Source organism: Populus alba, chromosome 19, assembly GCF_005239225.2.
Source record: "Populus alba chromosome 19, ASM523922v2, whole genome shotgun sequence".
In the NCBI taxonomy this organism is placed as follows: domain Eukaryota; kingdom Viridiplantae; phylum Streptophyta; class Magnoliopsida; order Malpighiales; family Salicaceae; genus Populus; species Populus alba.
The window spans coordinates 16,142,852-16,170,188 of record NC_133302.1 but is presented as its reverse complement, the minus strand read 5'-3'; the positions used below and the strand labels follow the sequence as shown (position 1 = coordinate 16,170,188).

Here is a 27,337-nt window from a genome sequence, read left to right as displayed (position 1 = left end):
CCATATATCATGATCTTGCAAATATACACATCACATTCCATAATGCCTAATAGTAAGGTTATAAACATTAAATACATAACAAAATAAAGTTATTTAAACATTTATGAAACTATGCAGTTGCATAGAATTATATACATAATAAGACTAATACAACAATAACATCTATATTAACATTGTCCAACTATGTATGATGAACCTACTATTTGTGTTGGATGAACCTTCTTGAATAAAATATTATAAGAGACATTAGCTAATCATAATATGCGTACATATTCTTGAAAAGAAAGAAGATATCAACATGGTTTATAATAGTTTGACTATCAATTTTCCCTAACATAATTAAATTTATTTTAATAACAATAAACAACATTATGAATTTCACATATCAATATCAATGTTTAATCTTTTGCATACATACTGAAACAAATCACTATTTATACGTCTAACTTTAACATAATCTCATTAATAATAACTTCCACTCAACTAATCTATTATGAATCATAATAATCACCTTAGTCATAATTCATGTAGTTGACTAGGTAAAAATTCATAATCTTAGTCATAACCTTAGTCTCATCTACATAGTTTGACTAATCATATAGTTTCATAACTTTAATCCCATTTCAGGCCGATTAAGTAAATGGTCTCATTACCCTAGTCTTGTTTACATAGCCCATTAAATAAATGGTTCTAAATTGCATGCATATTTGTTTCCACTGTGTATACTATTGCCATAAATACATTTCCTAAAGCTAACATTTTCTAAATTGTATGCATAATTTTATTTTTTTCATTGTATACATTATTTGCCACAATACATTTACCAGTCTTAATTTTCAATAAGATATTCAAACCTCCTAATCCTTTTAATGTTTTTTATTCCCTTTTCAAATTTCTCAACTTACACATTAATTATTTCGGTCGCAATATAAACATATCATCAACATGCACACATTATTTTTCTAAGCTTCTTAATGTATACCATCACAACAAAGCAACATTACTTGTACTCACATAATTTTTTTTAATAATCACACATACATTCTAATGTATCTCAAATTATCTCAACATGGCATTTAAATAAACAAAACCATTTAAATTACTAATTCTTAAAACCTTCCCATTGATTTAGCTACATTTTAACATCACAAAAGTAATCCCAACATCTAGTCCATAACTTTCTATAAAAACATACATTACATGCACAATATTATATCTAAACAAAAACTCTTTCCTAAAGACATAATTATTCATGAAAAATATATTAATAAACATATAATCTCATACAATTCAACTAATTTTTCAAAATAAAGCCTATAATCAACTTAACAACATCTTATAATTTTTTTAGTAAAACCTTTTCAATTTTGATTCTACTCTCTTTCTTACAATCCTAAATACATACCATAACCACATTAATTTAGAAATTTATTCATACAATTTCAACACTTTTACCTCTCTTCATATTATTAAACTCATGCTCCCAAATAAATTTATAGTACATACAAACATTCAACTAATCATTTGCCTTGTATCCTAATTCTCACTCAATATGCATCAAAATAACATATAATTATACATTTTCATTCAATTCTTCCATTTCCCCCATAATTTATCTTGGACAGCACTAGTGTTAGGAATGACCATGGTTTTTCTTTTAATTTTCCATCCTTATCTACTCTCTTTATCTATTATTTCATGCAAACTTAACCAATTTATAAGCAATCTTCATTCTTCCCCAAAGCTTCTCGTATAAACCCTAGGTGAGAGATTATGAATTTCTCTTCCCTACACACCCAAACTCAAAATAATGAGAATTAAAGACTATAAGATACTTTTGCGAAGTAAATTTAAAACCAATTTTCTCTTTTCTTTGCAAATTTTTCTCCTCTAGTTCCTCTTCTTTTTACCAAAATTTCTTTTTTTTTTTCTCTCTCATTAACTCCTAATTTTTTCTCTCTTAAACTCTTCCAAATCTTGTGTTAATATGTTTATTCCCCACTAATCACCCTATAATACCCTACGAACTCTAACTTTGGAGAAGATTTATGTGGAATTACAAGAATAAGAGGAAAGGGAGCTTAATTTCTTCTCTCATTGTTGTCGACCTCAATCTACAGGGGGAGTTGAAAATTTTTGAGTTTATTTACAATTTTTCCATTAGAAAAACTTTTCTTGGGTATTTTAAATAAACTTCCTGGATACCGGTACAACTCACACCATAAATTCACTAAATTTATTTATATTCCTCATATTGTTTTCAATAAAACTTCTCCCCTAATTATTTTTTATATTTTTATTTTTAGCCAAGATTTACAATTATTTGATAAAATTTATACATTTGAATAAGTGGGTCTTTTTTTTAGGCCCACGTGCCTTGCTCTTTTGTACAAACCCAGCCCATCATGGCTATGCTTTGTTTTCTTCAACATTGTTTTTGGTAATTTTTTATTCCATATTTTTTTTAATTTTATTATTTATCATGAAGTCTTTTTATTCAAATTTTATTATTTAGTATTAGGTTAATGATAAATAAATTTTCTATTTTTTTATTATATAATAATAAAAAAATTAAAGTGAAATAATGGATTCTATAATCAGGGTCACAGGCTGACATGTTGATTGGATATTAGTTAAAAAATCGTGGAATGATTTTTTTTTTCTTTTTTAATATTTTTTTGTTTTTTTTTCTTTCCAATTTCATAATTCATTGAGGGGTTCAAATTTAATTTTATCATTCGTATTTTATATATGATAAATTAATTTTTGTATTTTTCTATAATATAATAAAATAAAAAATCAATTCAACTAAGTGAAGTGAATAATATATTTTCGCAATGTTAACATACTCACTAAATATCAATTAAAGTAGAATAAATTTTTTTAAAATTTAAACCATTTTACCAAGTTAAAATACCAATACCAATATATTTTTTATGTCAAAAAGAAAAATTGTGTTCAACTCGCAAATCGCCATGAAAGCTTTGAGAGATAAACAAGTTAAAACCTAAAATGAAATCTGTAAAAGAAAAAGTAGTAGTATTTGTTGGGACGTGGCAGGGTGAAGTGAAAGGAATATCGGGGCAAGATTCCCAATAATGACTTCAATGGACAGCTGGGCCAACTAATAAAAGACAAAACAAAAAAAAAAAGTTCTAAAGAAAGAAAAAAAAAGAGGAAAATGTTTTGTTCATCCGTCCCTGTTGTCTTGGTCTAGAAATAGACATTGTGTTACAGTTGGTCTGGTCAGGTCTCTAAAAACAAACATAAACACAGAGAGAAGCAGGCAGAATAGTTTAGAAGAAGGACTCGTTGATTTGATCACAAGGTTCATCTCACACCTCAATTCTCAATTGCATCTCAAAGCCCCCCTTTTTTTTTTGCCTTTTCTAGATATGAAATGAATGCAAATCATTAACACCCACTTTGGGTTATTCAAGAAATTCATTGCATCTTCCTTTTTTTTTTGTAGTTATTTAAATCCAGAAATTTGATCTGAAGATTAGAGGAAATACACAATCCATGTTTATCATCAACCCTCCCTGCCTGTAAGTCATTTTCTTCTCTTCTCTCTCTCCTTTTTTTTTTTTTTTTCTCTTTACTGTGTTATACTATGTTCAATGTGGAGGGAAGGGGTAGAGGGAGATCATTTCTCGTCATCTTAAATTATGGGTCAATGCTGGAATGTTGATTGTGGACTTTAGAGAATGAGATTAAAGTGGATGTTGTAAAAGGAAGTTTTTTCTTTAGCGGGCTCCTCAATTTCTTTTCATAGTGAGCAAATTGAAAAATTTACACAGATGGGTGAATTCAATTATACTGATTTTCATTAGATTTTTTTGCTTGATGTAGTTGTGTTATCTTTTCTGAATGCTAATGATTGATTTATGGGAACTGTGGAATGTTGAAATGTGTAAAGTATAAGATTGACATGTTTAACATGCTTGTCATCTGATGTGGCAGAGCCTTACGTTTGCTATTCCAAACGTTGTATATCTTGTTTCATATGGATTCCTACGACTTTTGATTGCTTCAAGCAAGTCTTGATGACCATGAATTCAACTGTTTCAACTTCTCAAGGATTCCTTCCCCAGGCAAGGCATGGTTCGCTTGAATCCTCAAATGTTCTTGCTTCTAATTCTTTAGGTCAGCCCGAGCTGGAATCCAATGGTAGCAATGAAGTGGAATTGATTTCTGCATCCTGGAACCAGGATTATGGCTGCTTTGCTGCTGGCACAAGCCATGGCTTTCGCATTTATAATTGTGAGCCTTTTAAGGAAACTTTCAGACGTGATCTCAAAAGTGGGGATTCAAAATCGTTGAGATGCTGTTCCGGTGCAACATTCTGGCACTTGTTGGTGCTGATGCTAATTCTCAGTATCCTCCAAACAAAGTTTTGATCTGGGATGATCATCAGAGCCGGTGCATTGGTGAATTTTCATTTAGGTCTGAGGTTCGGTCTGTGAAGTTAAGGCGGGATCGCATTGTTGTTGTTCTTGAGCACAAGTTATATGTTTATAATTTCATGGATTTGAAACTTCTTCATCAGATTGAGACTCTGGCAAATCCCAGAGGACTGTGCTGCCTTTCTCATGATTCAAATACATTTGTGTTGGCGTGCCCTGGGCTTCATCGGGGCCAGGTCCGAATTGAACACTTTGGGTTGAATGTCATGAAGTTGCTTAATGCTCATGATTCTCATATTGCATGCTTGACCTTGACAATGGATGGCTTGCTTCTTGCGACTGCTAGTACAAGGGGCACTTTGATAAGAATTTTCAATACAATGGATGGCACTCGTTTACAAGAGGTAGCTTGTTTAAAATATAGTTTACAAGACGTTATCTTGAAATTTCACTGCAGTGCTTATGTAGTTGTATGTTACTTGATAGGGAAGTTGTATCATATGCTAAAAAACTTATTCTGAGGTGCCAGTTATTTGTTACTTGCTTGTATCACTGATATAATGTTTAATGAAGCTCACTTCATTTGTTCATCATTCCCTTGGATTAGATTCCTCAGCAGCTATGGAAGCTTCTGGATTAGTATCCAATTAAATTTTAAACATTAATTATACTATTTTCAGAACACAGGAATACATTCCCCTCTCTCTCCCCTTAGATGAGCAGCTAATAAAATTTTAAACAGCATTTTATGTGCTGATAATACCAATTTTCTGCAGGTGAGAAGAGGAGTTGATAGAGCAGAGATTTATGGCATTGCACTCTCTCGGAATGTCCAGTGGTTGGCTGTATCGAGTGACAAAGGTACTGTTCATATCTTCAGTCTAAGAGTTCGAGTGGCTGGAGAGGACTCATCCTCTCATCCGAGCCCTGCTCAGGGCCTGGCATTGTTAGATCAGAATTCATCATCTTCCCTTGATGGCCTTATTTCTCCAAGCACTAGTGCGAATCCTGGCTCGTCATTGTCTTTTATGAGAGGTAAGAAAGCTCTGTTGATAAATGGTTCTAAAGATGAACCTATAAATCCTTTCTTATTTTGCTTCCTGTTTTTCCTAGTTTTCCATTCTCTGTTCTTTTGGTTTGAAAAGAACGAAAAGGCTTTAAATGACTCTAGTAACAACAATGTAGTTCATGGCTTGGATGAAGACATATGACTCCTATAATGAAATACATGGAGAAAATTTGATTTTTAAGTAATGAAACCTTGCGATATATTGTTGTAAGTTGCAAAAACATGAAAGAAGTGTCTAAAATATCATCTCATTTCTTTTCCTAAGATGTGTGATAGAGAATGCAAGAAATGGGATGAGTGAAAAGATGTAAATCTTACTACCTACCAATTATCAAACCTTGAATCTCCTATGGTTCTTATGAATCCACAGAAACCAAGGTTCTTGAAACCAAGAAGGAAAAAGCATTCAACATTGTAATGGTAAAATGACGATAAGCTGATTGTTTGCTTGTCAATCAGTTCCGGGAGACATGCTCTTTCCCTTGCAATGTTGCTTCTAGTTGCTTCTCTTCATGAGATTTGTGCCTTCAACTCTTCAAGTATAGGATCGCCAATTTCAATTTTTCACCAAATTTAACTTCCATGTCTTCTATTTTTTTAAGAACTAGCTTAAGAATGACTTCTTGAAGCAATATAAAAAACTCAATATCCATCTCAAATGAACTCTGTATATACATTATCCATAGAGTTTGAACGACTCATGACATTGGAAGCATGGAATGCCTTATCATTAATCACAACTTCTCATAAAACCATAGAGTTTGAACGACTCATGTTATATTTACCCCCTATCATATCGAAGAAATGCAGAAATATAACCCAAAACTCTACTAGTATGCGTCAAATCATCGATGTGATAGCTTGTTTTATTCTTTTTAAGAACCATCACTTTTATTTTTCCCTGCTACGAACATTTTATGGAAAAAGTTTATGGAGTAATTCTGCAGCGGGCTAACAGAAGTTGCTGAACTAATGGATTTAAAAGTAAAACTAGAACTAATGAAACTGTAATTGGCTCCATGGGAAGTAACTACACCTCAACTGCCAAATGTTTTGCGTTTGGAATTGCATTTGGGGTGCATTTTTGAAAGTGTTTTTGGTTTGAAAAAAAATTAAATTGATGCTTTTTTTTTTTAATGCTTTCTGATGATTTTGATGTGTTAATGTAAAAATAAAACAAAAATTCTAATTTTTTTTTTTATTTGATGCATTTTCGAGCGAAAACACTTTTGAAAGGCATCTCGCACCACTATACCAAACACATGTAATCAACTTGAGTCACAAATCTGAATTTTCCTTCTTTTCTTTCATTTCTTTCTTAGGGCAAGAAAGAGGGACTGGGCTTATCCACTTGGTCTGAACATCTTTTTTCTTCCCCTTTTTTAATCCACTTCCTGTATGTGAGATGGAGTCCTCTGTATGTGAGATGGAGTAGGTGCTTTGATTTCCTTTTGGCAGTAATAGTAGGCACTATCTTTGGTTGTTATTTCCTTAATAGCTTCTTATAACTCCTGTTATTACTATTTAATAAATGAAATTGGCTGGTTCATCAAGAGAGAGATGAGGGTTATATATATCTTATGGGAGACCTTTTCCACACGCATTCTTGTTTCTTTTTCTCGTAAATAAAGTCTCATATTTCTTGTGCTTGTCCAGGGGTTTTGCCAAAGTATTTTAGTTCTGAGTGGTCATTTGCTCAGTTCCACTTGTCTGAAGACACTCAGTACATTGCAGCTTTTGCATCTCAGAATACTGTCATTATTGTTGGCATGAATGGGAGGTAATGCGGTTATTTTCATCCTGTCCTAATGCTGTTATACATGTGCTTCTGTTTTCCTATTTGGCTGCATAAGAAACTATAAGATTTTGAAAGTAAAGGATTTAAAAATAAATAAATTATGGTTCATTAAAATTAATAACTCTAGCACTTAAAAGAAAAAGAAAATGCTTGCTTGTTGTAATTCATTGTTGAACTTATGCTCTACAAAGATTTATTTTTTGAATCTCCATAACCTAACCAACCACATCTTCCTGATCTGTACACTTTTTTCTGAATGAATTGGGAAGATAGAAAAGAAATGTAGATGGACATTGAAACTGCTTTTCATAATTGAATGTACCTACTATGTGGATGGTTTAGCTAGTGTGCCTTCAATATTGACCATATTAGGTGGTGATCATTGTTGGCAAAGCTTCTTGTAGTAAAAATGTGGACATTGGACAGCGGGCACAACGATATTAATAGTGTTTTGCATGTGTACTCTTTCTCTCCGTCTCTCGACGGAATAGTTCTTCACAAATTTCTTTATCTAAAAGATTTTTCCATTGCCAGCTTTTACAGGTGCAGCTTTGATCCGGTTCATGGAGGACATATGTTGCAGCAGGAATATGTCCGCTTTCTACAAACTGAGAGCCGGCCTGGATAGGGCAGGCTGTTAATTATACCTACAATATTTATTCTCCATACTCTGTAAATATGATTTTAAACATTCATAAATGGTTATACAAAAATATACATATAACTGTATAATATTCTTGGATTCAGTTATCAAGGCTCGATGACACAATCTCGTGAAGTCACAAACTTAGTGCTGAATGGTAGCTATTAGACAATTTACTTTGTGCCAAGAACTTGTACACTGGGCATATTTGATCACTTGTTTTGGCAAGCAATTACATAAGACAATACTGTGTAGTGTAGGTTTATAGAATGCATTTAAAGGAAACTATTCATTCCTGCATTTGAAGTATATGAATCATATTTAAGATCAGCCATGTGACATGCTTCTACTGTAATTTTTCTTTGAAGAATTAAGAAAAAGCCTTCTCACACATAACTGCAAAGAACCAAACGAAAATCTTGCCAAAACTCAAGGGGTTGTTATCAATTGAAACAAGTACCAAGTAATGTAGAAAAGAAAAAAAGAGAAATATTCCTGTAAATTATCCCTGCGATGTTGTCAGGGAAGTAAGACTTTCGCAATAAATGGTAAGATTTTGTGCAGAGCAAGGTAGTGTCTTCCATCTAAATGTTTTCTTTTGCTCATCGTAGTAGAGCAGAAGACGAGAACCAGAGTTGAATATGATTTCTGTACCCTGGACGCACTGCAGTTCTCCAACAAAATTCGGAGAAATTTTTCTTATGTCGATTGTGCATGCTTTTGACCATATGGAATTCTCGGGATTGGTTAGTCTCCATATTTCAACATGAGATAATTGTAGAGTCTCCACCATGTACAAATGCCCACGTAGTTCCACCAGTTGCGTTGAATGTCGAGTAGGTGATCTCCATTGACGAGGAGTGTCAGTCCTGTCAGCAGGATGAGTTATGGTGTGGAACTTCTCGTCACTAAGATTGAACGAGACAATAAAATCATTGTGCCTGTGGAGTGCTTGATGTTGCCCAAGATCGATCTTCCAGTAAATAGTTTCGTTAGCAAAAGCTGGAAAACTAAACTGCTCCACCAAATATGGGCAACCTTCTTTTACTGCCCTCCATTTAAGTCCTCTTTTCTCTGGAAGAAGAGTGAAAATCGAGCACTCTAGTTTGCAATTCAAGGAAGTTCTTGATTGCCGAGGAATATTTAACCGCACAATCTTGTGTCTTTTTGCCGAGCTCAGATATCCGATCCCGAATCCTGCTATTCCACTTCTATCATATGGCAGTGCAAGAAGACGACGAGTGCTAGGGCTTAACACATAAATACGTGTTTCTGTGGCTAAGCAAAGCAAACCAAAGCAACCTGGCAATACGAGTTTAACAGGTTCTTGCACCTTAACCTGAATCGGACTGAACATGTTCCCCTCGGTGTCTGTCGGAATAAAGTTATACACATACCGGCATCCGATGGGTTCAAGCGGCCGAAAATCAAAGTCAGGCCACTGCAAAAGGAATCGAGGTTTCCTCTGCGATCGATTGTAGTGCAAGGCTTGGAAGCCAAGGCTCGAGTGAATCATGTAGTGCCATAACTTGCATACAGAGTTGAACCTCAAAAGGGTCTTCACAGGCAGTCTTGATAGAATGTCTGCTACGATCATATTGTTTTTTGCGAGTTGAGAAACCGTCTCCTTTCGATTTTGAGCCCTAATCGCCATATTTGAGAAACTAGGACTATATATCAAGCAAACCCTAATAAAACAATCAAGACAATGTGGCTTATGGGAGATTGATCTATATATATAGATATATATGATGAAATAATAAATTGAAAAAGGATGATCTTAGAACTCAAAGGCAATCCAACCACCGCATATATTGTTCTTAATTTAGGAAAAGTTATGTTGTTGTATCCTTTTCTATTAGTATCTTCAATTATAATGTTTCGTATTTTGCTGTGTATTTCGCACCCCTCTACTCTACAAGTATATATACATGAAGGAAATACATCAAGTTGTTTCGGAAATACTGATTCTATCCAAAGATTTTCCTTGGAAACATTGTATTTATCTGATTAGTTAGTTGGTGGGATCTATTTATTCAATGCATGAGACCGTTTGGTAAGTGAATTAGGAAAGAGTATTTAGCAAGATTTGCATTAGTTATATGTATCAAGTTATTCTATCTAACAAATTAATCTTGACTTTGTTTATGTGTTTTAAAAATATATTTAATTTTTTTAATTTTTTGTTTTAAATTAAATTTTTTGTTGATGATTTTAGATTATTTTGATATTCTGATGTCAAAAATAATTTTTTTAAAATAAAAATTTATTATTATAATATATCTTTAAAACAATTATTTTAAAAAGGAACTACTCATAGAATACCAAATGACTTTTAATTATTTTTACCAACTAATTTTGAGTATTTAATTAGGTTTACATAGATACATTATACTTGCCTCTTTCATTTATGCTTTCTAAATGTTTAGATTTAAGTTCTGTTTATTTTTTTATTTGAATAGTGCTTTTGAAAAAAATTTAATTTTTATTTTTATTATTTTTTGCTTGAAATTAATATATTTTTTAATGTTTTCATATTATTTTTATGTATTGATGTTAAAAATAATTTTTTAAAATAAAAAATATTATTTTAATGTATTTTTAAATAAAAAACATTTTAAAAAAACAACCACTACAATATACTTAAATGCTTTTTGGGAGGTTTGAGGTTTTTTTTTTTTTTTTTTTTTGGTAAGATCTCTAGTTAGTTCTGCTATGCTATGTCAGTTTACAAATTATGCAAATATATAATTGTTTTTAGGCAATTTGTACATGAGAGAGAATACGAATAGAAAAAAAATATTAATATATAAAATCATGTGTAATTTTCAAGGATAAAATTATAAATAAAAAACTTTAATCATTGAAGTGAGAGAGGAAAAAAAAACCCTAAATGTTCATATGAATTGTGTAGTGATTAGTAGACAACGTGCTGTCCACAAATAGTGACAAAAGTGGCATCGTATTCTCATGGAATTGACATTTTAGCTTTGCTGTATATTATTGTTCTAGACATCATAGAATTGATATTTTGAAGTACCAAATACAGTATATTCATGTTATATAATTTAATTTATTAATTTTTTGACAAAGTCTCATTTCAATTCCTAATACATCAAAATCCAATTATTTACATTTTGCTTCTGAACTTTATTTTGTTACAATTTGGTCCCTATTGTCTAAAGAAAAGAATGAAGGAAGAGAGGCGTAGTTGCGTCATCAACATTGTGGCTAATGGCCTTTCGATGTTTAGTTATTAATTACCTATTTGACTTATGCTTCTCCATGAGTCATATGTTTTTTTCAACAAAAAATTGGATATGCATGTTTTTCCAACACATTTTCTTATATAAAAAAATTATAAATGCAAATTGAAAAGCTTGTAAATATCTAATTAAATAAATCGAGAACTATATGTTTAAATAAATGAAAAAAGTCATTAATGATAACTAAAAAAAAATTGAGTGAGAGATTTAGATCAAGATTTGATCTCAAAATATAAAATATTTACTTGATTGTGTTTATTGAACTTATTTATTAATTACAATCAATTTTTTTATTCAATCAAAATGATAATAAAAATAGACACACACATAAAATTAATTGAATAAAATAAAAGAAAAAAAATATGCAAGGTTGCACATATATCTAAAATATTGTTTTTCTGTTTTTAATATAAAATTTATCTATATAAACATAAAACATTATAGATAAATCTGAACAATATCTTCAAAATATAAATAAAGAAAAAAACTCTATTAAAAAAAGCTAAATAAGCAAAATAAAAATTCATAGAGGAGGGATATCAATTGAAAACATAAATTAAAAAATAGTATTTTAAAATTTCAAATAAACATAAATTATTGTTCGATTACTTTTTTTTTAATAGAATTCCACTATAATTTTAAAAATTACAATTGGGGTTTCCAATTTCCATATACAGGTTTTGATTATCCAGATGAATATACCGAATAAAATTTCAAATTTCCCATTTTTATTTATCTTATATCCTTCATATATTAGATTATTATTTTGATTTAAATTATTTCTATATTTAAATGTGAGGTTTTTTTTTTTTTTTTTTCAGCTTGGATTTTACATCTTGGATGTTAATATGTTAAAAGATGGCATTGATACCCTCCTTAATGATGTTAGAAGAGGGAAGTGCTTTTGAATATTTATTATCGATGCAATAATTAGATGAGTAAAATATAATCATAGATAATAGATTGAAAATTTCTTGTAACACAAAGACAAGCAACCATGATGACATAATATCTATAATAAATATGTTATTTGCTTTTCCATGCATCTTTGAAGCCAAACCGCGCTAACTATTATAATAAGAGCTAAATGGTGTGAGAAAATTATTATGGATCAAGAGATTTTTTACAATAGATTGTAATAGTAATTTCACTTTTAATTTCTTATCTTTTCATGAGTAGAAAAACATTTCTTTGGCTTTCTTTTTGTTCTTATTCATTGCTTCTTCTCCCTTCTTTTCTTTTAACATTGTACAACTCAGATTAAGAAGAGAATGAAAATGAATCGGACAAGATGAAACTGTAGAGAAAGGATGAAGATGGTGCTTCTTAGGGGTGTTCAAAAAAACCGATCAACTGATTAAACCGAAAAAACCGAGAAAAAATTAACCAAAAAAACCGAACTGATAAAAAAAACCGAATAAACCGATTAAAAAATAAAAAAAACCAACTGGTCCAGTTCGGGTCCGGTTTAAAAAAGCTTAAACCGATTGAACCGGACCAAACCGAACCGGTTTAATTATATCTAAAAAACAAAGTATAAAAAGAAAATCATAACCCTATAACTAAATACCCTAACCCTCACAGCAGCCGCCCCCCTCTCTTTCCCCCTTCCTTTTCCCATAACTCCACAAGTACAGATCATGTTATGAATTCAAAACATTGAAAACTCCCTTACAGTATTCTCCATTATTATGTCCTCCTCCCCCATTCAAGCGAGCTCCGCCATATCTCCATTATGAGTCTTATTGCTCCAAGCACAACAAGGTCCGGTTAATCTGAAGTCTTTGACCCCCCTTGTCCTAAAGACCATGAGATAACTCTATCTCGAAGACAGTTTCTTACGGTTGTGCAAGGAAATCTCAAGTCCCAAGTCACTTGTCACTCCCATTGTCCCATGTGAAGAAGCATTTGTGATCCATATGGCTGTTTGTAGTTCTGTAAGAAAACCGCTGATGGTGAAGAATTGAATTTTTTTTGTCTTCTTGTAAATATTTTTGAGATTTATTTGCTTTATGAAAGTCTTAGATTCATTCTAAATGGCAATCTATCGAAGATGTAGTACACCATCTCGTTCCTCTATTGGCACAAAGCCCAGATTAAGGTATACAACGGCAGCAACAAAAATGCTTCGGTTTTTCTGGTTTTGGATGCTAAAAACCGACCCGAACCGAACAAAACTGGTTCGGTTTAAACCAGTTCTCGGTTCGGTTAGGGTTATATTAACAAGGACTATTATTTTTCAGTTTGGTTAAATTTTTGGATTAAAACCGGACCGAACCAGACCGTGAACACCCCTAGTGCTTCTTATGTTCAGTTCTTCTCCTTTTTCTCAACCAAATTGACATAAGAAATGGTAGAGAAGAGGGCACCAAATTGGCAGAGAAGAGGAAAAGAGTTGTTATGGAGAGAAGAAGAAAACAAAGAGAGTGTTGAATTTTGGTATGATTAATGGTGAGAAAATTATTGTTGTTTGCTTTTATCTGTTCTTAAAAGTTTGATGTGATTAATTATTCTTTCATTAACAAAATGGATGTATTTAATGAGAACATTCTTGATTTCACCATCAAACCTATAGATTTTTAAGGAAAAGTAGTGGACTTTATGGGTTCTAACATCAAAGGTGAGATCTTTGTTAAAGATCTAATATGTTTTTGTTTTTTTTTTTTAATAATGTTTAGAGGATTAGAAATGGGTAACAAAAAGTTTGGACAACAAATTAATGGGCTGAGCAGGAGAACTTTAAGTATGTTCAATCAATATTTTATTGGAGGACAATAAGTATATCATTGCGTTGTTAACAAGAGAAACTTGCAAGAATAATTTTTCTTTTATTCTTGATTAGAGTTTTTTAAAGTTGCAAGAGCGCGCACATGTATCTAACAATTGGAATCAATATAGTAAAGTTTAGCTTAAATTCTGCATCTATTTATTGAAATTTCAAAGTGTTTAGCAAAAGTATTTCTTTTTTTTTTTCCTGAACAATACATCAGAAGTTCACAAGGAATTAGTTTGATGTCCTAAGACCATTCAACATACTTGCATGAGTGTTTTGGTCCTTAACAAAACCATTACCTTTGGCAGGCTCATGAAAATTATGCACACTTTAAATGCCAGACCCAAGCTACCTAGATCTGGCAACAATGCTAGACTCAAGGCACTTGGGTTTGGCAACCACGCCAGGCCCAAATGCTTATGCCAAACCCAAATATCATGGGTCTGGCAACCAAGCCAGACCCAAGTGCCATGGGTCTGCGAACCACGCCAAGCCCAAACGCCCATGCTAGACCCAAATATCATGGGTTTAACAATCAAGCCAGACTTAAGTGCCATGGGTCTGGAACCACGCTAGACCCAGGCGACTTAGGTTCGGGAACCACGCCAGACCCAAGCGACTTAGGTTCTGGAACCATGCCAGACCCATGTTATATGAACCTGGCAAAAATTGCAATGGACAAACTTTGATTTTTATTTGGATTCCACTCTTGCTATCTTGGTTCTATATTAACTCCTCTACATCTTAAAACCTTTCTATCTATGTTACTATTTATGGTTTGTGTTAATTTTGCTTTGCATTATTAGTTGTTAAAGTTTATGTTATCTTATATATTTAGCACAAACATGAATCAAGTTCAGCGCAATGACATAAAAGAAATGTGGTGGCGGAGCGCCAGCATGTATCTAGTCTTATCTATAGAGTGACTATGAAGACAATTTAGAAAAAAAAAGGCAATAATAGTAAAAATTGACTAGTCAAGACTTGTAGTTGACCAACAACCAAGCCTCATATTTCCTAATTCAACATTAGCTAAAAATAAAAACATGGGACAACTAACAATAGACTTTGCGAGACCAAATAACTTACAATTAGAATGTAATGATAAAAAAAATAAAAACATGGGAATAAATGAGTCATTATGATTTAATTTCATGTTTCATAGATTTTTAATGATGTTTTTATAAATATTGGGAACCAAAACAAAATTTGTTAAATAAAATCAAATCAAGATTATAAATTGATTTCACTATCAGAAATTTATTTAATATCAACAAATTTACTGATGGAATACTTCTGTTGATAATTTGAGGTCGCCATTACCGGCAGGATTTTTTTTGTTTGTAATTCTGGCGGTATTATTGACTGAATGTTTTCATTAGTATATACCGATAGAATTATGGGTGGAATGTTCAGAATTAAAAAAAGGGCGGTTCGCTGACGTGAGGTTTTTGCGAGTGATTTTTTCCGACGGAATCACTAAGGGATTCAAAACTGCAGCTTTGTACGATGATGTGACTGGTTGATGATTTAAAATGTCAACAGAATTATCGAGGGATTCAAAATGACAAATCCATGCAGTGACATGTCTTGTTTGCCATCAGAATAGCTGGCGGACTCGTAGACATAATAATGCCATCGGTGAATCTGTCGGCAAAAGTTAATATATGCCTACTCTGCTGACTATCTCCTCCCCTATTTCTCCTTCTTCTTTCCCATCCCAACTCTCCCCAACTGCAAACACCCAGCCCCCCCAAAAAAAATATCCCGCTTCTCAGCACAACAAGTTATATTTATTGAAGTTTTATGGTCACAACATCCGTGTTTTGATTTACCGATAGATTTTATTAATTTTTATAAGTAATTCTATCTTTTTAAATTTTAACATTTAAATGTCAATTTTGTTTTTTAGTATATGTATTTTGTTAGAAGATGTACATGTTTTATTGTTATTTCTCAAACAAACTTGCAATATCTGAATGTATAATTTTATACTTATTATGGTTTGTTTTAGATTTTGTAAGATTGTATTTGTTTGTAAATTATTGAAATTTTATTGAATTACCGAATTACATGTGTTGTTTTGAAATAATTAATAACTTGTTTAATGGGTCTGTTTTAAGTTTTATCAATGGTATTGCGGAGTTGTAATTTTTGTAAGTTTATATGTATTAATTTTTATGGATGTTGATAGTTGATAATGAATATTTAATATTTATGAAAAGTTGTAATTGGTCTCTTGGATAATCTCAAGGTAAACCAATATTTTACAACTTTATTTACTTATTTAATTACTACATGTTGTCATCATAATCTTATAGAGGTTCGATTGTGCATGGATGTATCGAGATTCACCCCAAGGATTGCGGAGGATGGTTTATTGTAATGGGGTTCAGGGTTTTATTAATTTCACAATATATATTCCCATAAATTTTACTAGAGGTGGTATTAGGTGTCTATGCAGGAAATGTCAAAATAAAAAGTATATGCATCCAGATGTTGTAATGATACATCTTCTACACAAAGGGTTTATAGAAAATTACTAGTTTTGGTATGAATATGGAGACTTATTTGTTAGTAAGAAGAGAATTAGAGAAATGGTGGTTCAGTCAACTTCTAGCGCTATCAATGTGTATGAAGCGACAAATGACAACATTAATCCTTACAGTAATATGGTTATGGATGCAATGAGAAAGAATCAAGGTAATGTCAGTCAATGTCCAATCGTAGAAGAAGAACCTAATGCAGATGAATCTAGGTTTTTTTGATTTGTTGAAAGATTTTGATGAACCATTATGGGATTACTGCACAAACCACAATAAATTATCGGTCGTAGCACAGGTGTTCACTCAAATTAGATCACGGGTTGAGTGAGGCCGGGAATGATAAAATTATTGAATGGGCGAGAAGCATTTTATCTGAAGGGAACAAGTTGTAAAAAAACTTCTATGTTGTGAAGTCCATAATGAAACCCCTCAATTTTGGATACTAGAAAATTGACATGTGCCCTAACTTTTGCATGTTATACTACCTTGAAAATGTTGAGATGACTGAGTGTATGACATGTAGGAATTCCCGTTACAAACCCAAAACTGGCAGGGGAAATAATCTTGTGGCATTTAAAAAACTTAGACACTTCCCAATCACACCTAGACTGTAGAGGTTATTAATGTCACAAAGGACTGCTGAGCACATGACATAACACCAATCACATGATGCGGTTGATGGAGTGATGGTGCATCCTTTTGACGATAAAGCGTGGAAACCCTTTAACAGTGTGCTTCCTCACTTTTCAGCTGAATCAAGGAATGTGCGTCTTGGGTTGTGTATAGATGGATTCAACCTAGTTGGGTCATTTGCTACTCCTTATTCTTGTTGGCCGTCATACTCACGGTTTATAACTTGCCATTGGGAATATGTATGAGGCCGGAGTTCATGTTTTTATCTACTGTCATACCCGGTCCAAGTAGCCCGGGCCGAAATATAGATGTTTGTCTTCGACCGTTGATTGATGAGTTGGTGTAGTTGTGGTCCTTCAGAGTTTTGACTTATGATATATCGAGGAAACAAAATTTCCTTATTACTACAAGATTTCACAGTTTTATCGACGAAAATATCCTGTCGGTGTGTGATTAGGAGTTCGTTGGTAAATTATTTATCGATGATATTGCCGATGGAATAAGTGCGTCGGCTTTCCTTTTGTCGGTGATTCCACATTCCATCGCTATATCGGACGGAATTTGTGCACCAAAAAAAATAATTTTCCGCTTGAAATATACTGACGGATTTTATTCCCTCGGTGATATTGTGTAGTACCGATGGCCAGTTACCGTCGGTAAATTTATCGGCGAGTGTTTGAAATACTGACCGAATATTTTCGTCTATAAATTTGTCGGTACTTGTGGCAACTACTATCAAATGCCGACGGATTAATTCCGTCGGTAAATTTGTCGGTGACTGTATGAAATACCGACGGATTCATTCCATCGGTAAAACTCTTTGTTATAGTTTTTTCTAAATTTGTTTTTTTAAAAATTATTTCGAATACATAAAATAAAATTATATAAATTAATGGTAATAAAAACCAATTATGCAAATAAAAATTATATTAAACATCAAAAACAAAAAATCAAAGTTAAATAATATTCATTACAAAATGAAAATGTTACAAAAAAAAATATTAAATGAAATTTTAAAGGTAAAATAATGTTTATTACAAATTAATATAAAGCTGGAGGAGGAGGAGGAGGAGGAGGAGGCTGGTGGTCATATGGCAAAAAAGGATTAGGCGCACATGTTCCACTCTATGCCATGTTCATGACTATTTCGCGAAGCTGTTCATAAACTGCTCTTTGTTGTGCGTTGAGTTATGTGTACGCCTCTGATAGGTGGTCGTATTTTTCGGTGAGCTGAGCCGTGTGTTGCTGCAAGGCCATGAAATTCTTAGACAGGGAGCTCGATACTGATTGGGAGCTCCTAATGGTTGAAGCACTACGACCTGACCGTTAGTTTTGACAATAGGAATAAAGTTTGATAACGAACATAAGGAATTAATCTTTCTCAATACTGAGATTAATGTTCAATACTAAGGAATGAAAATTATATTCTCGGATGTAGGAGTTTTACCCGATAATGAGTGGAGAATTTGGATTATTTGTAAATGGAAATAACGCCTACACTTGGGCAAACCGAGAACTACCTAGAATTGGATATAGGTTAAAAAGAGATTAACATGAAGATTATAGTTTAGGAAAGACAATGTGTATTAGAAATAATGATAAATGAGAAATATTGACATACAAAATAAATCATGTAAGTTAAAAGTAGATTGTGTGAATGGTAATTGAATAAGACCTTATGATGAATTATGTTCAAACATGCCACTGTATTTATTTTAATTGTTTAGGTAAATTATTGTTACATACTTAATTGTTGCTCGTAAATTAATTTACAAGTACCTTTCAACCTTAAGTAACATAATAGATATTTAGGGATCTTTGTTAATTTTATAAAGGATTGTAATAATTTTTTTTTTTTTAGCTCAATGTTAATTTACCTTAAATTATATAATTATAAATTCAACTTAATTGTGCTAGTGCATGATGTTATACTTATGCTTTTGTTGTAGATTATACTAATAGTATCAAATAATTTATGATTATAGATTTTGATTTGAATCTTGAATATTATAATTACATACATCATGTTACATTAAAATGAATTATAATGATTGTGATGAGATGTGTTGCGAAATGATGAGTCTATTAGACAATAAATGGGCTTTGTTTGATGGGTATATTGAAGTGTTGTAGGTATTTGTCAATAAATTATGATATTTTGGTATAGAGAATACTCTGTTGAAATTTTGATAAATTCCTGTAAAACTAAGTTTTTTTTTATATATAAAAAAATCACCTAAAAATAGTAATTTTATACAAGAAATAAAGCTGGAAGTGCATGAAAATACTAGGGTGTTACATCATACATGCATATGGGAGATGTAATCCTCACTAATCCTTTCTTTCATGAAGGGTAATTGAGTCGAATGAGCCCCAGGTTGATGACCATTGGCAAAGGTCACCTCCTCAACACTCAAAGTACTAGAAGCATCATCCTCATGGGTTTGAGGTAGCCTTTCTGTCCTTAAGGATCTCTTGAGGCACTATAAGGAGAGGATGTTGAAGGTCTACCTCTAGACTAGTTGTCAAGGGTTTATACAAAGATTACCTAAAGATTTGATGTTCTTTTTTATTTTAATAATTGTTTCAAAGCTAGGTTGTCACAAACCATAAATCGTCCAAGTATCTATCATGTAACAATAATCGTCATGAACCACCAATAAGAAGTCTTCTAAACCTTTTTGGGAGAGAGGGATTGTCATACCTTTAAGTGAGCTCTTTTCTTATGTGTTTAGGTGTTTCTATATATTGTTATATAATGTACTATTATAAGAGGCATCACATTTTATTTATAGGAAAACCTAAAAACCCTATAAATAACAAAAAATATCAATTTTTCTCTTAAATAATATAACATATATTATTTTAAGATAATTTTATAAATTTATTCAATCAAGTCTCTATTTAGTTTTTTTTCTAGGTCTAGAATTGTAAACCCCTATATTAATTACAATTTAGTCCTCAATTTCTAAAATTCATTTACAATTTACACTTGATTAATCATTTCATTTTAACTTTTTAACAAATGGTTCTTATGTGTGATATCCATTATGTTCCCTAATAAGCTGACCTAAATGTAAATTATAATCCTAAATCAAATAGGATTAAATAAATTAAACAATTTAATTTATTATCAATTGAACAATCCCTAAATATTATGAAAGTTATAAGTGGTTTGATTTAACCTTTCAGTGATCAGTTTTTCAGTGTAATTATTATTTCTCCATCAAGAATGTTTGAATTTAAACAATATAAGATAAAATATATCTCCTTGGTCAAAATAATTTTAGTTATTAACACTATAGTAATTGATTGATTAAATATGATTTGAAACTCTTTTCAAATTTTATTCCACATCGGTTAAGGATTTCACAATCAATATTATTTGAAAATAGATGAAACATTTTTCTTAATTCACATAGGGTGATGAATTATCTCTTGATTACTCAAATATCTTCATATAGTTTATGTTATATCTAATATATACTTGTTTGTTACCCTTGATTAAAATAACATGTTGTGATGATCAAAATATAATACTCCCAATATATGAAAAGTGGGTGATCTCTAGTTTAAGCATCACCTATATAACTATAATGAGAACCTTTCCATAGATATATGTGATTTCTCTATATATAATTCTCTTGCAGATTAGTTTAGTGTATATGTCATTTGACAAACACCAACATATTAGTTCTATATATCTCTCATACCTCATTTTATGAAAGCAACTACTTCATCTCATAAAAGAAAGAACATAATGTATCGGTATCAATAACTTTAATTAATATCCAGACTTAATAAAACATTGATCAAGAACATTTATGAATAATACTTTAATTCAATAAGAATCTTATAATTATAAAATTTTTTGTAAGTTTTAGTGCAAAATATTTTTGTTCTATAAATTTTACCTTTACTCTAGATTCATTAATAAAATATAATTAAATATTATATATTAAAAATATTTTATTAATAATTAATATATTTTACATAAATAAAATTAATGTTATATATAATTAATCGATTAACTATAAAATATATTCTCTAACAATTAAAGAATGCAAAGTTATAAAATCACTTGTATAACTCTTTTAACTTATAGAGTTTTTTATAATAATAGAGCATTTATTCTTGTGTTATAAAGTTTGTATAATAATAGAGTTTGATTTATTTTTAAAATCTAAATTTTAAAATTGCTTTAAAATGTTTTTAAAAGAATTTCATATATCATTTATAACTTGCTAAATTATACTATTTTTATAATTAAATTTTAATTTTATGCTATTTTTTCAAAAAAAAATTACAGTACTATTTTGAAAAAAAATTCTATTGGGAAATGCAAAAAGCTAGCAATTGATTGTTTTGTATAGTGATGCGTGAAAATGTCACATGCGGACAAAAATGTCACTATCTGTTTAAGCTGAGTAGTGAATTATTTGCGTCGCTTGTGGCCACGGGGGCCTCTCTAGTATAAAGTATGTTTAGAGGTCTCTGACTCCCTTCAGAATCCAATCTGACGTGAATATAAAACTAAGGGTGGGGTTGCAGGATAGTTAGCTATATATATATATATATATATAGATAAGGTGGGGTTGCAGGATATTTATATATATAATTATTTTGATTTTTTTTTAAATAAGTGAATTAAAAGTCTTTTTTTTTCAACTCTAACTAATATTATTATTTTTCAACTGTTTTCAAATTTACATTCGAAGACAGTTAAAGTTTTATTACTATAAAGACCTTTAATTAATTTTAAGAGATAGTGTGAGTTTTACGACTATAAATATCTTTAACTAACTTTAGGTCGGTGAGATAAAGAGATTCTTTATCATGATTTTAAATTGATTTTTTTTTTAATTTATCTTTTAATATTAGATTTATTAAAAACTAGATTTTTATATTTTTTTTTGTTTATTTTTTATGAGGTTATCCTCATTCCATGACTAGAATCACGAGTATGACGAGTTAATCGTGATTAACTCGATTTTTTTTTTGGTTTGTTATTTTTTTAATTATTTTTTCAATTTTATATTTTAAAATTGAGTTAATTGAGAAATAAGCTCATAATTTGTTTCAATTTACTTTTTATTAGGTTATCCTGGTCTCATGATCTAGATTAGAGTTTGATAGGTTGACTTGGATAATTTATTTTTTCTCCCTTTTGTAATTGATTTTTTTCCAACTTTATTTTTCAACATTGCATTTGTTAGAAATTGAGTCTCTTAATTTGTTTTTATTTTTTTGTTACAAGGTTATTATGATCTCATGGTTTAGTATGCATATTGAAAAGTTAAATGTGTTTCTCAAATCAATAAAATATGTTGTTGTCTCAATGTTTATTAAAAAAATCTCATTTAAAATAATTATTTTGAGTAAAACTATATTTTTACCAGTCATCCGAGTTATATTTGAAATTGTCAAGAAGACCAAGTCATATCAGACTAATTCTCGCATAATTTATTTTTTTAACTAGAAAAAAATTGATAATATCTAAATATTTTTTATATTTTAAAAATATTGATCTCACTATAGCAGAGTACAAGTCAATGATATTAGCGTATGCGTGAGTATATCAAAAATCACTTTTGTGAATTTCAGCTTTTTCATAACCCTTGCACTGAATGTCGTTGCAAATAGTTACAATTCTTTCAACATCATCCATCGCTTTAACAACTATTTACCGTGTTATTTATTTAGGGTTATTTGAGATTTTGTTGTTGTTTTTTAAAGTAATTTTTATTTTAAAATATATGAATATAAATATCATGGCTTTTTTTAAAAAATTAGTTTTGATATTAAAATATCAAAAAAATCCAAAAATACAAAAAATACAAAAAAAAAAATTAAATTAAAAAAAAATCAAAAAGTTTTTAAAACACTATCCCAATCATGTTCCCATATACATTTCCTTCTTACAGCATACAGTACTAGATTCTCTTCTTAGTCTTACAAGCAAATTGGTAATATATAGAAATGAGACCTCTTTCTAAGACAACAACAGTACCATTTGTCATCAACTCACTCCACAAATATTAATATCGTGTCATCAACTAATATAGTACCATGTTATGAGGTACATAGATCTAGGTTACAAATCTGAAAGGATTGGCTTGTGATTAAAGAGACTTATTATATTCTTTTATTTTTAAAATTAAGTTAATACTTTTGTGTTGTGGGGTGGTGTAATTAAGATTCTAAAGAAGGGGTAAAAGAAAAATGAATGGACATGCATGGAATGCATATCCCAAGCCCTACAAGTAAGGCATGAAGGAATAATATTTGAACAACCGTGTGTTGTCTGTGTGGAGATGGAATAGGAAGTACGTACAAGTGTGTTAAAATATACAATGGTTTTGAGCATGGAGATCTCTTGAAGAAAGGGAAAAACAAAAACAAGAAGGTATCTATTTCGCTTTTACTGCTTCTGCAATCAAATCCCAAAGACCGAAAAGATCAGCAATTATCTCTGACTCATGATTTTATTAGGATTTGTTTACTATTCTTCTCTGATAATGATAATAATGAGCTCACCTCACCCTTTTATTCCTTAATTTTTCTTATTATCCTTCATATTTTACTATAAATTCACTTTCTGCTAAGTCAGGATATCGATATATAAGTATCCCCAGTCATAACTTGTATTGACTTGACAAGGATTATCACATTACATTACGTTACCCTCGCTGCCTTGTTTTTCTTCTTGGCTTGTTTGTTCTCCTTTTGGCATTCTTTTCTTGCTAGCTAGTTTTCTCCTTTTATCCTCAAAGTTTCCTTTTCTTTTTTTGTTTTGTTGAGGTGGTTAGACATTGTGGTGTGTTCTTTGAAGGTAGATATGGCCAGCTCTTCTTCTTCCTTACCATCAATGGAGTTCGATATTGATGAGAAACCACATGTGTTAGCTGTTGATGATAGTTCGATCGATCGCAAAGTCATTGAAAGGTTACTTACCAACTCTACATGCAGAGGTATGAAAAGAACAAAAAAGTCTTGGCCTCTCTTTGTTCGTAGAAACTTTGCTCATTTGGTATAATTTGTTAATCAAAGAAAAGTTTCTAGCTATAACATATTTTATCATACTTTTATCCTTGTTTTCATTGGGTTTTTGGTGAACACTTTTATCTTTGTTTTCATTGGGTTTTGGTGAACATTATATCTTAATTCTCTAGTTTATATCCATGGGTTTGTATGATTAAGATTAAAGAGAAATATGATTTATGATAAAATGGTGTTCTTGTTTATACAATGTTGTCTAATTTGCAAAAGTGAAGAAACATAGAACACATGAAGGAACAAAAAAAAGTTTACCACGCTGGCTAGGCTCTCATTCCTAGGCTAGGCTAGGGCTAATTTAATGGAGAACATGATTGTCACTGCCATAAGTTGGCTATGGCACCATGGAAGTTACCACGGTGACACACATATGAGAACTCATGACCAAAGTGGAGATTAACAAGGAGTAGACCCCACATCTTCTGCTTTTATTTTTTATCACTTTGAGGAAATTGAAAAGGAAAAGAATATCCTGTCATTTCTGGTATTGTTTTTGTTATGAGTCCATTTGTTTGGATGCTAGAGGTGGCAAAAGGTTAGAGTACTCTAGAAAAGAACTCATAACATTGCAAATCCATGGTTTTTTAATTAATCTCAATTAATTAGCAAGGAGAGAAAGAAGTCTTGAGTTTTAGAGACTTGACTAAAGTTTTTATGATTCACAATTTGGTTCCTATGATTGCAGTGACCACAGCAGAAAACGGAAAGAGAGCATTGGAGTATTTGGGCTTAGCTGATGGACAACATCCCAATCATGGTGTAAGTAACCATACAATGAAGGTCTGATTCTTGCTTTTATGAATTCAACTCCATCATTTGTTGTTCATGGGTATTTCTCTTAGCAGGATTTGAAGGTGAATATGATCATCACCGATTATAGCATGCCAGGAATGACCGGTTATGAGCTGTTGAAAAGAATTAAGGTAAATATTACTCATCTTCAATGCTCTAGTTACGACTATCATAACTTTCCTTTGTATTTTCTGGTCTAACGGTTCGGTTTTTTAAATATCATAAACGGTGAGAACTATAAAATAAAATTTTTCAGGAGTCCCTAGAATCCTGTTAGACAGATCTAAAATTATTTAAAAATTTATTACCTGAAAATCTAATGTTCGTTGGTTTTAAAATAATTGTTTAAGGGCTGAGTTGTCACAAACCATATGCCGTTCAACTATTAGGCCTGAAATGGTAATCTACAACTTTTATGTGAGCCTTTCCTTAGACATAAGTGTTCTTCTTATAGGATTATTATGCGAGTCCGTTCAGTGTACATGTCTAATGACAAACACCTAAATATTAGTTTTAGGTATCATTTATCCCTCATTTTATGAGAACAACTGCTTCCTTTCATAAAGAAAAAAACATAATATATATAAGTCTTTACAACTTTAATGAATATTTAGTATTTAAGAGAGCATCGAGTAAGAACACTTCAGAAACAATACTTTGATGCAATATAAATTTCATAATTATAACAATTTTATAATTTTCTTTGTAAAATATTTTTATCCCATGGACGTTATTTTTACTCTAAATTTATTAATCTAATATTATATGAATATTAAAGATAAATTAAATTTTTAATAATAATAAATATTTATTTATATAAATATAATAACATTATATATAATTAACAGATTAACTACATATATAGCATATTAAACTAACCTTAACATTGTATGGTTTCTCTCAAATAGGAATCACCTAACATGAAGGAGATACCGGTGGTTGTAGTGTCATCTGAGAACATCCCTACACGAATTAATCAGTAATTACCTGCTCAGCAATTTCAGTCTTGAATAATCTCTGTTGATTTTTTGTCTTTTGTCTATTTAGTTGGATAGAGGAAAAGAAATCATTGATTTGTTAAATATTTTCCACCTAAACAGGTGCATGGAGGGAGGAGCTCAAGAATTCTTGCTGAAGCCTCTTCAGCTATCAGATGCGAAAAAGCTGAGGTGCCATATAAAAAAGCTGAATAATTAATCGATTACAAGGGGGCTTTGCAGGAGAAGACGAACATGCATAAAAGATATCAGAAAGAGAGACAAGAAGGGGAAAATGTTGAATTGGAGGCGTAATTCTAGGGCTACTGCAATCAATAGAAGTTGTTTAACTTATGTGGGTTATGCATTTCACTGTTTCATCCCTTTTGCAGATCTTATGTGGTTATCTATTAGAAACTTCTAATGTAAGAACAAGGTTGTTTAACTTCCCCTTCTGCTTAATAGGCATTTGAAGATAATTTCTTGTTTGGAATAAGGTCATGCATGTTTGATATAATTTTTATAAATCAATTTAAGTCGATTTTTGAAATTTTGACTATAAAAAGGTAAAAAATAACTTTCGACTTGAATAGCAAATTTGTTATGAAATTTAGTGAAAGTTAAATTTTTAACAAATTTATTTGAAAGAGTCGTTTTTGAGTTATTTTTAAATGAAATCGTTTTAAGTTATTTTTGTCTCAAGTTATTTATATACATAAAAACAATTACTTTAAACTTAGGCTCCGTTTGTTTGCAGGAAAGTTGTTTCCTTTTAGAAAGTAAATTCCGGGAAAAGTGAATTCCTGAAAAGTGAATTTCGAGAAAGTATTTTCTGATGTTTGGCAGTGTTATGGAAAATTAACTGCAAAACACTTTTTAGTGTTTGTTTGTGTTATGGAAAATGAACTGGAAAATAATTTATTAATGAATTAATTTTTTTTTAGGTTTATCTAATATATATAAAATATTTAATATAAATATTTAATCACTTACAATAAAAAATTAAAATCTAAAAAGTATAATGATGAATTTTTTTTATTATTATATCCTATATTCATACATAACTTATTTTATAAAATATAACTATATATGTCATATCATATTATATAGAAATAAGCCTGTTAAATATTTTTTAAGTAAAACCTATTAATATATTTTTTTCAATTTTAAAAGCTTAAAATAAGTTTTTTTTTTTTCATATGAGGAAAGCCAAATTAGTTTATGGTAAGAGTTATATATTTGGGGTTTTTTTTTTTTTTGGTATGGAGAATTTTTTAAAAGATAAATACATACAAAAATATTTTGATGGGTTTTTTTGGATAAATATTTTTTTTTAGGGTAAAGCCAATTATCCCTTTAATATATATCAAATAAGCAT

At 30.8% G+C, this 27,337-nt stretch overlaps 2 protein-coding genes and 1 pseudogene across 2 annotated transcripts; 2 read left to right on the top strand and 1 right to left on the bottom strand.

Moving 5' to 3' along the window:
- Positions 1–3,990: 3,990 nt before the first annotated feature.
- On the top strand, positions 3,991–8,051 carry LOC118055689 (autophagy-related protein 18c-like; annotated as a pseudogene).
- A 367-nt stretch (positions 8,052–8,418) lies between these two features.
- On the bottom strand, positions 8,419–9,570 carry LOC118055686 (putative F-box protein At1g50870). Its single transcript, XM_035067626.1, has one exon. The coding sequence runs from the start codon at positions 9,568–9,570 to the stop codon at positions 8,419–8,421; it is 1,152 nt and encodes a 383-aa protein (XP_034923517.1).
- Positions 9,571–24,002: 14,432 nt separating this feature from the next.
- On the top strand, positions 24,003–26,312 carry LOC118055685 (two-component response regulator ARR17-like). The gene is made up of 5 exons (XM_073406522.1): positions 24,003–24,105; positions 24,876–24,949; positions 25,036–25,113; positions 25,909–25,961; positions 26,083–26,312. The coding sequence occupies exons 1-5, from the start codon at positions 24,003–24,005 to the stop codon at positions 26,177–26,179; spliced, it is 405 nt and encodes a 134-aa protein (XP_073262623.1). The 3' UTR covers positions 26,180–26,312.
- Positions 26,313–27,337: the final 1,025 nt, after the last annotated feature.

What these genes read in the sequence shown, in the direction of transcription:
- LOC118055686 (XM_035067626.1), bottom strand. Translation starts at nt 9,570, where the DNA reads ATGGCGATTAGGGCTCAAAATCGAAAGGAGACGGTTTCTCAACTCGCA.
- LOC118055685 (XM_073406522.1), top strand. Translation starts at nt 24,003, where the DNA reads ATGGAGTTCGATATTGATGAGAAACCACATGTGTTAGCTGTTGATGAT. An exon ending in TACCAACTCTACATGCAGAG is followed by an intron (nt 24,106 to 24,875) that starts GTATGAAAAGAA and finishes CTATGATTGCAG; the next exon opens with TGACCACAGCAGAAAACGGA. An exon ending in GACAACATCCCAATCATGGT is followed by an intron (nt 24,950 to 25,035) that starts GTAAGTAACCAT and finishes TTCTCTTAGCAG; the next exon opens with GATTTGAAGGTGAATATGAT.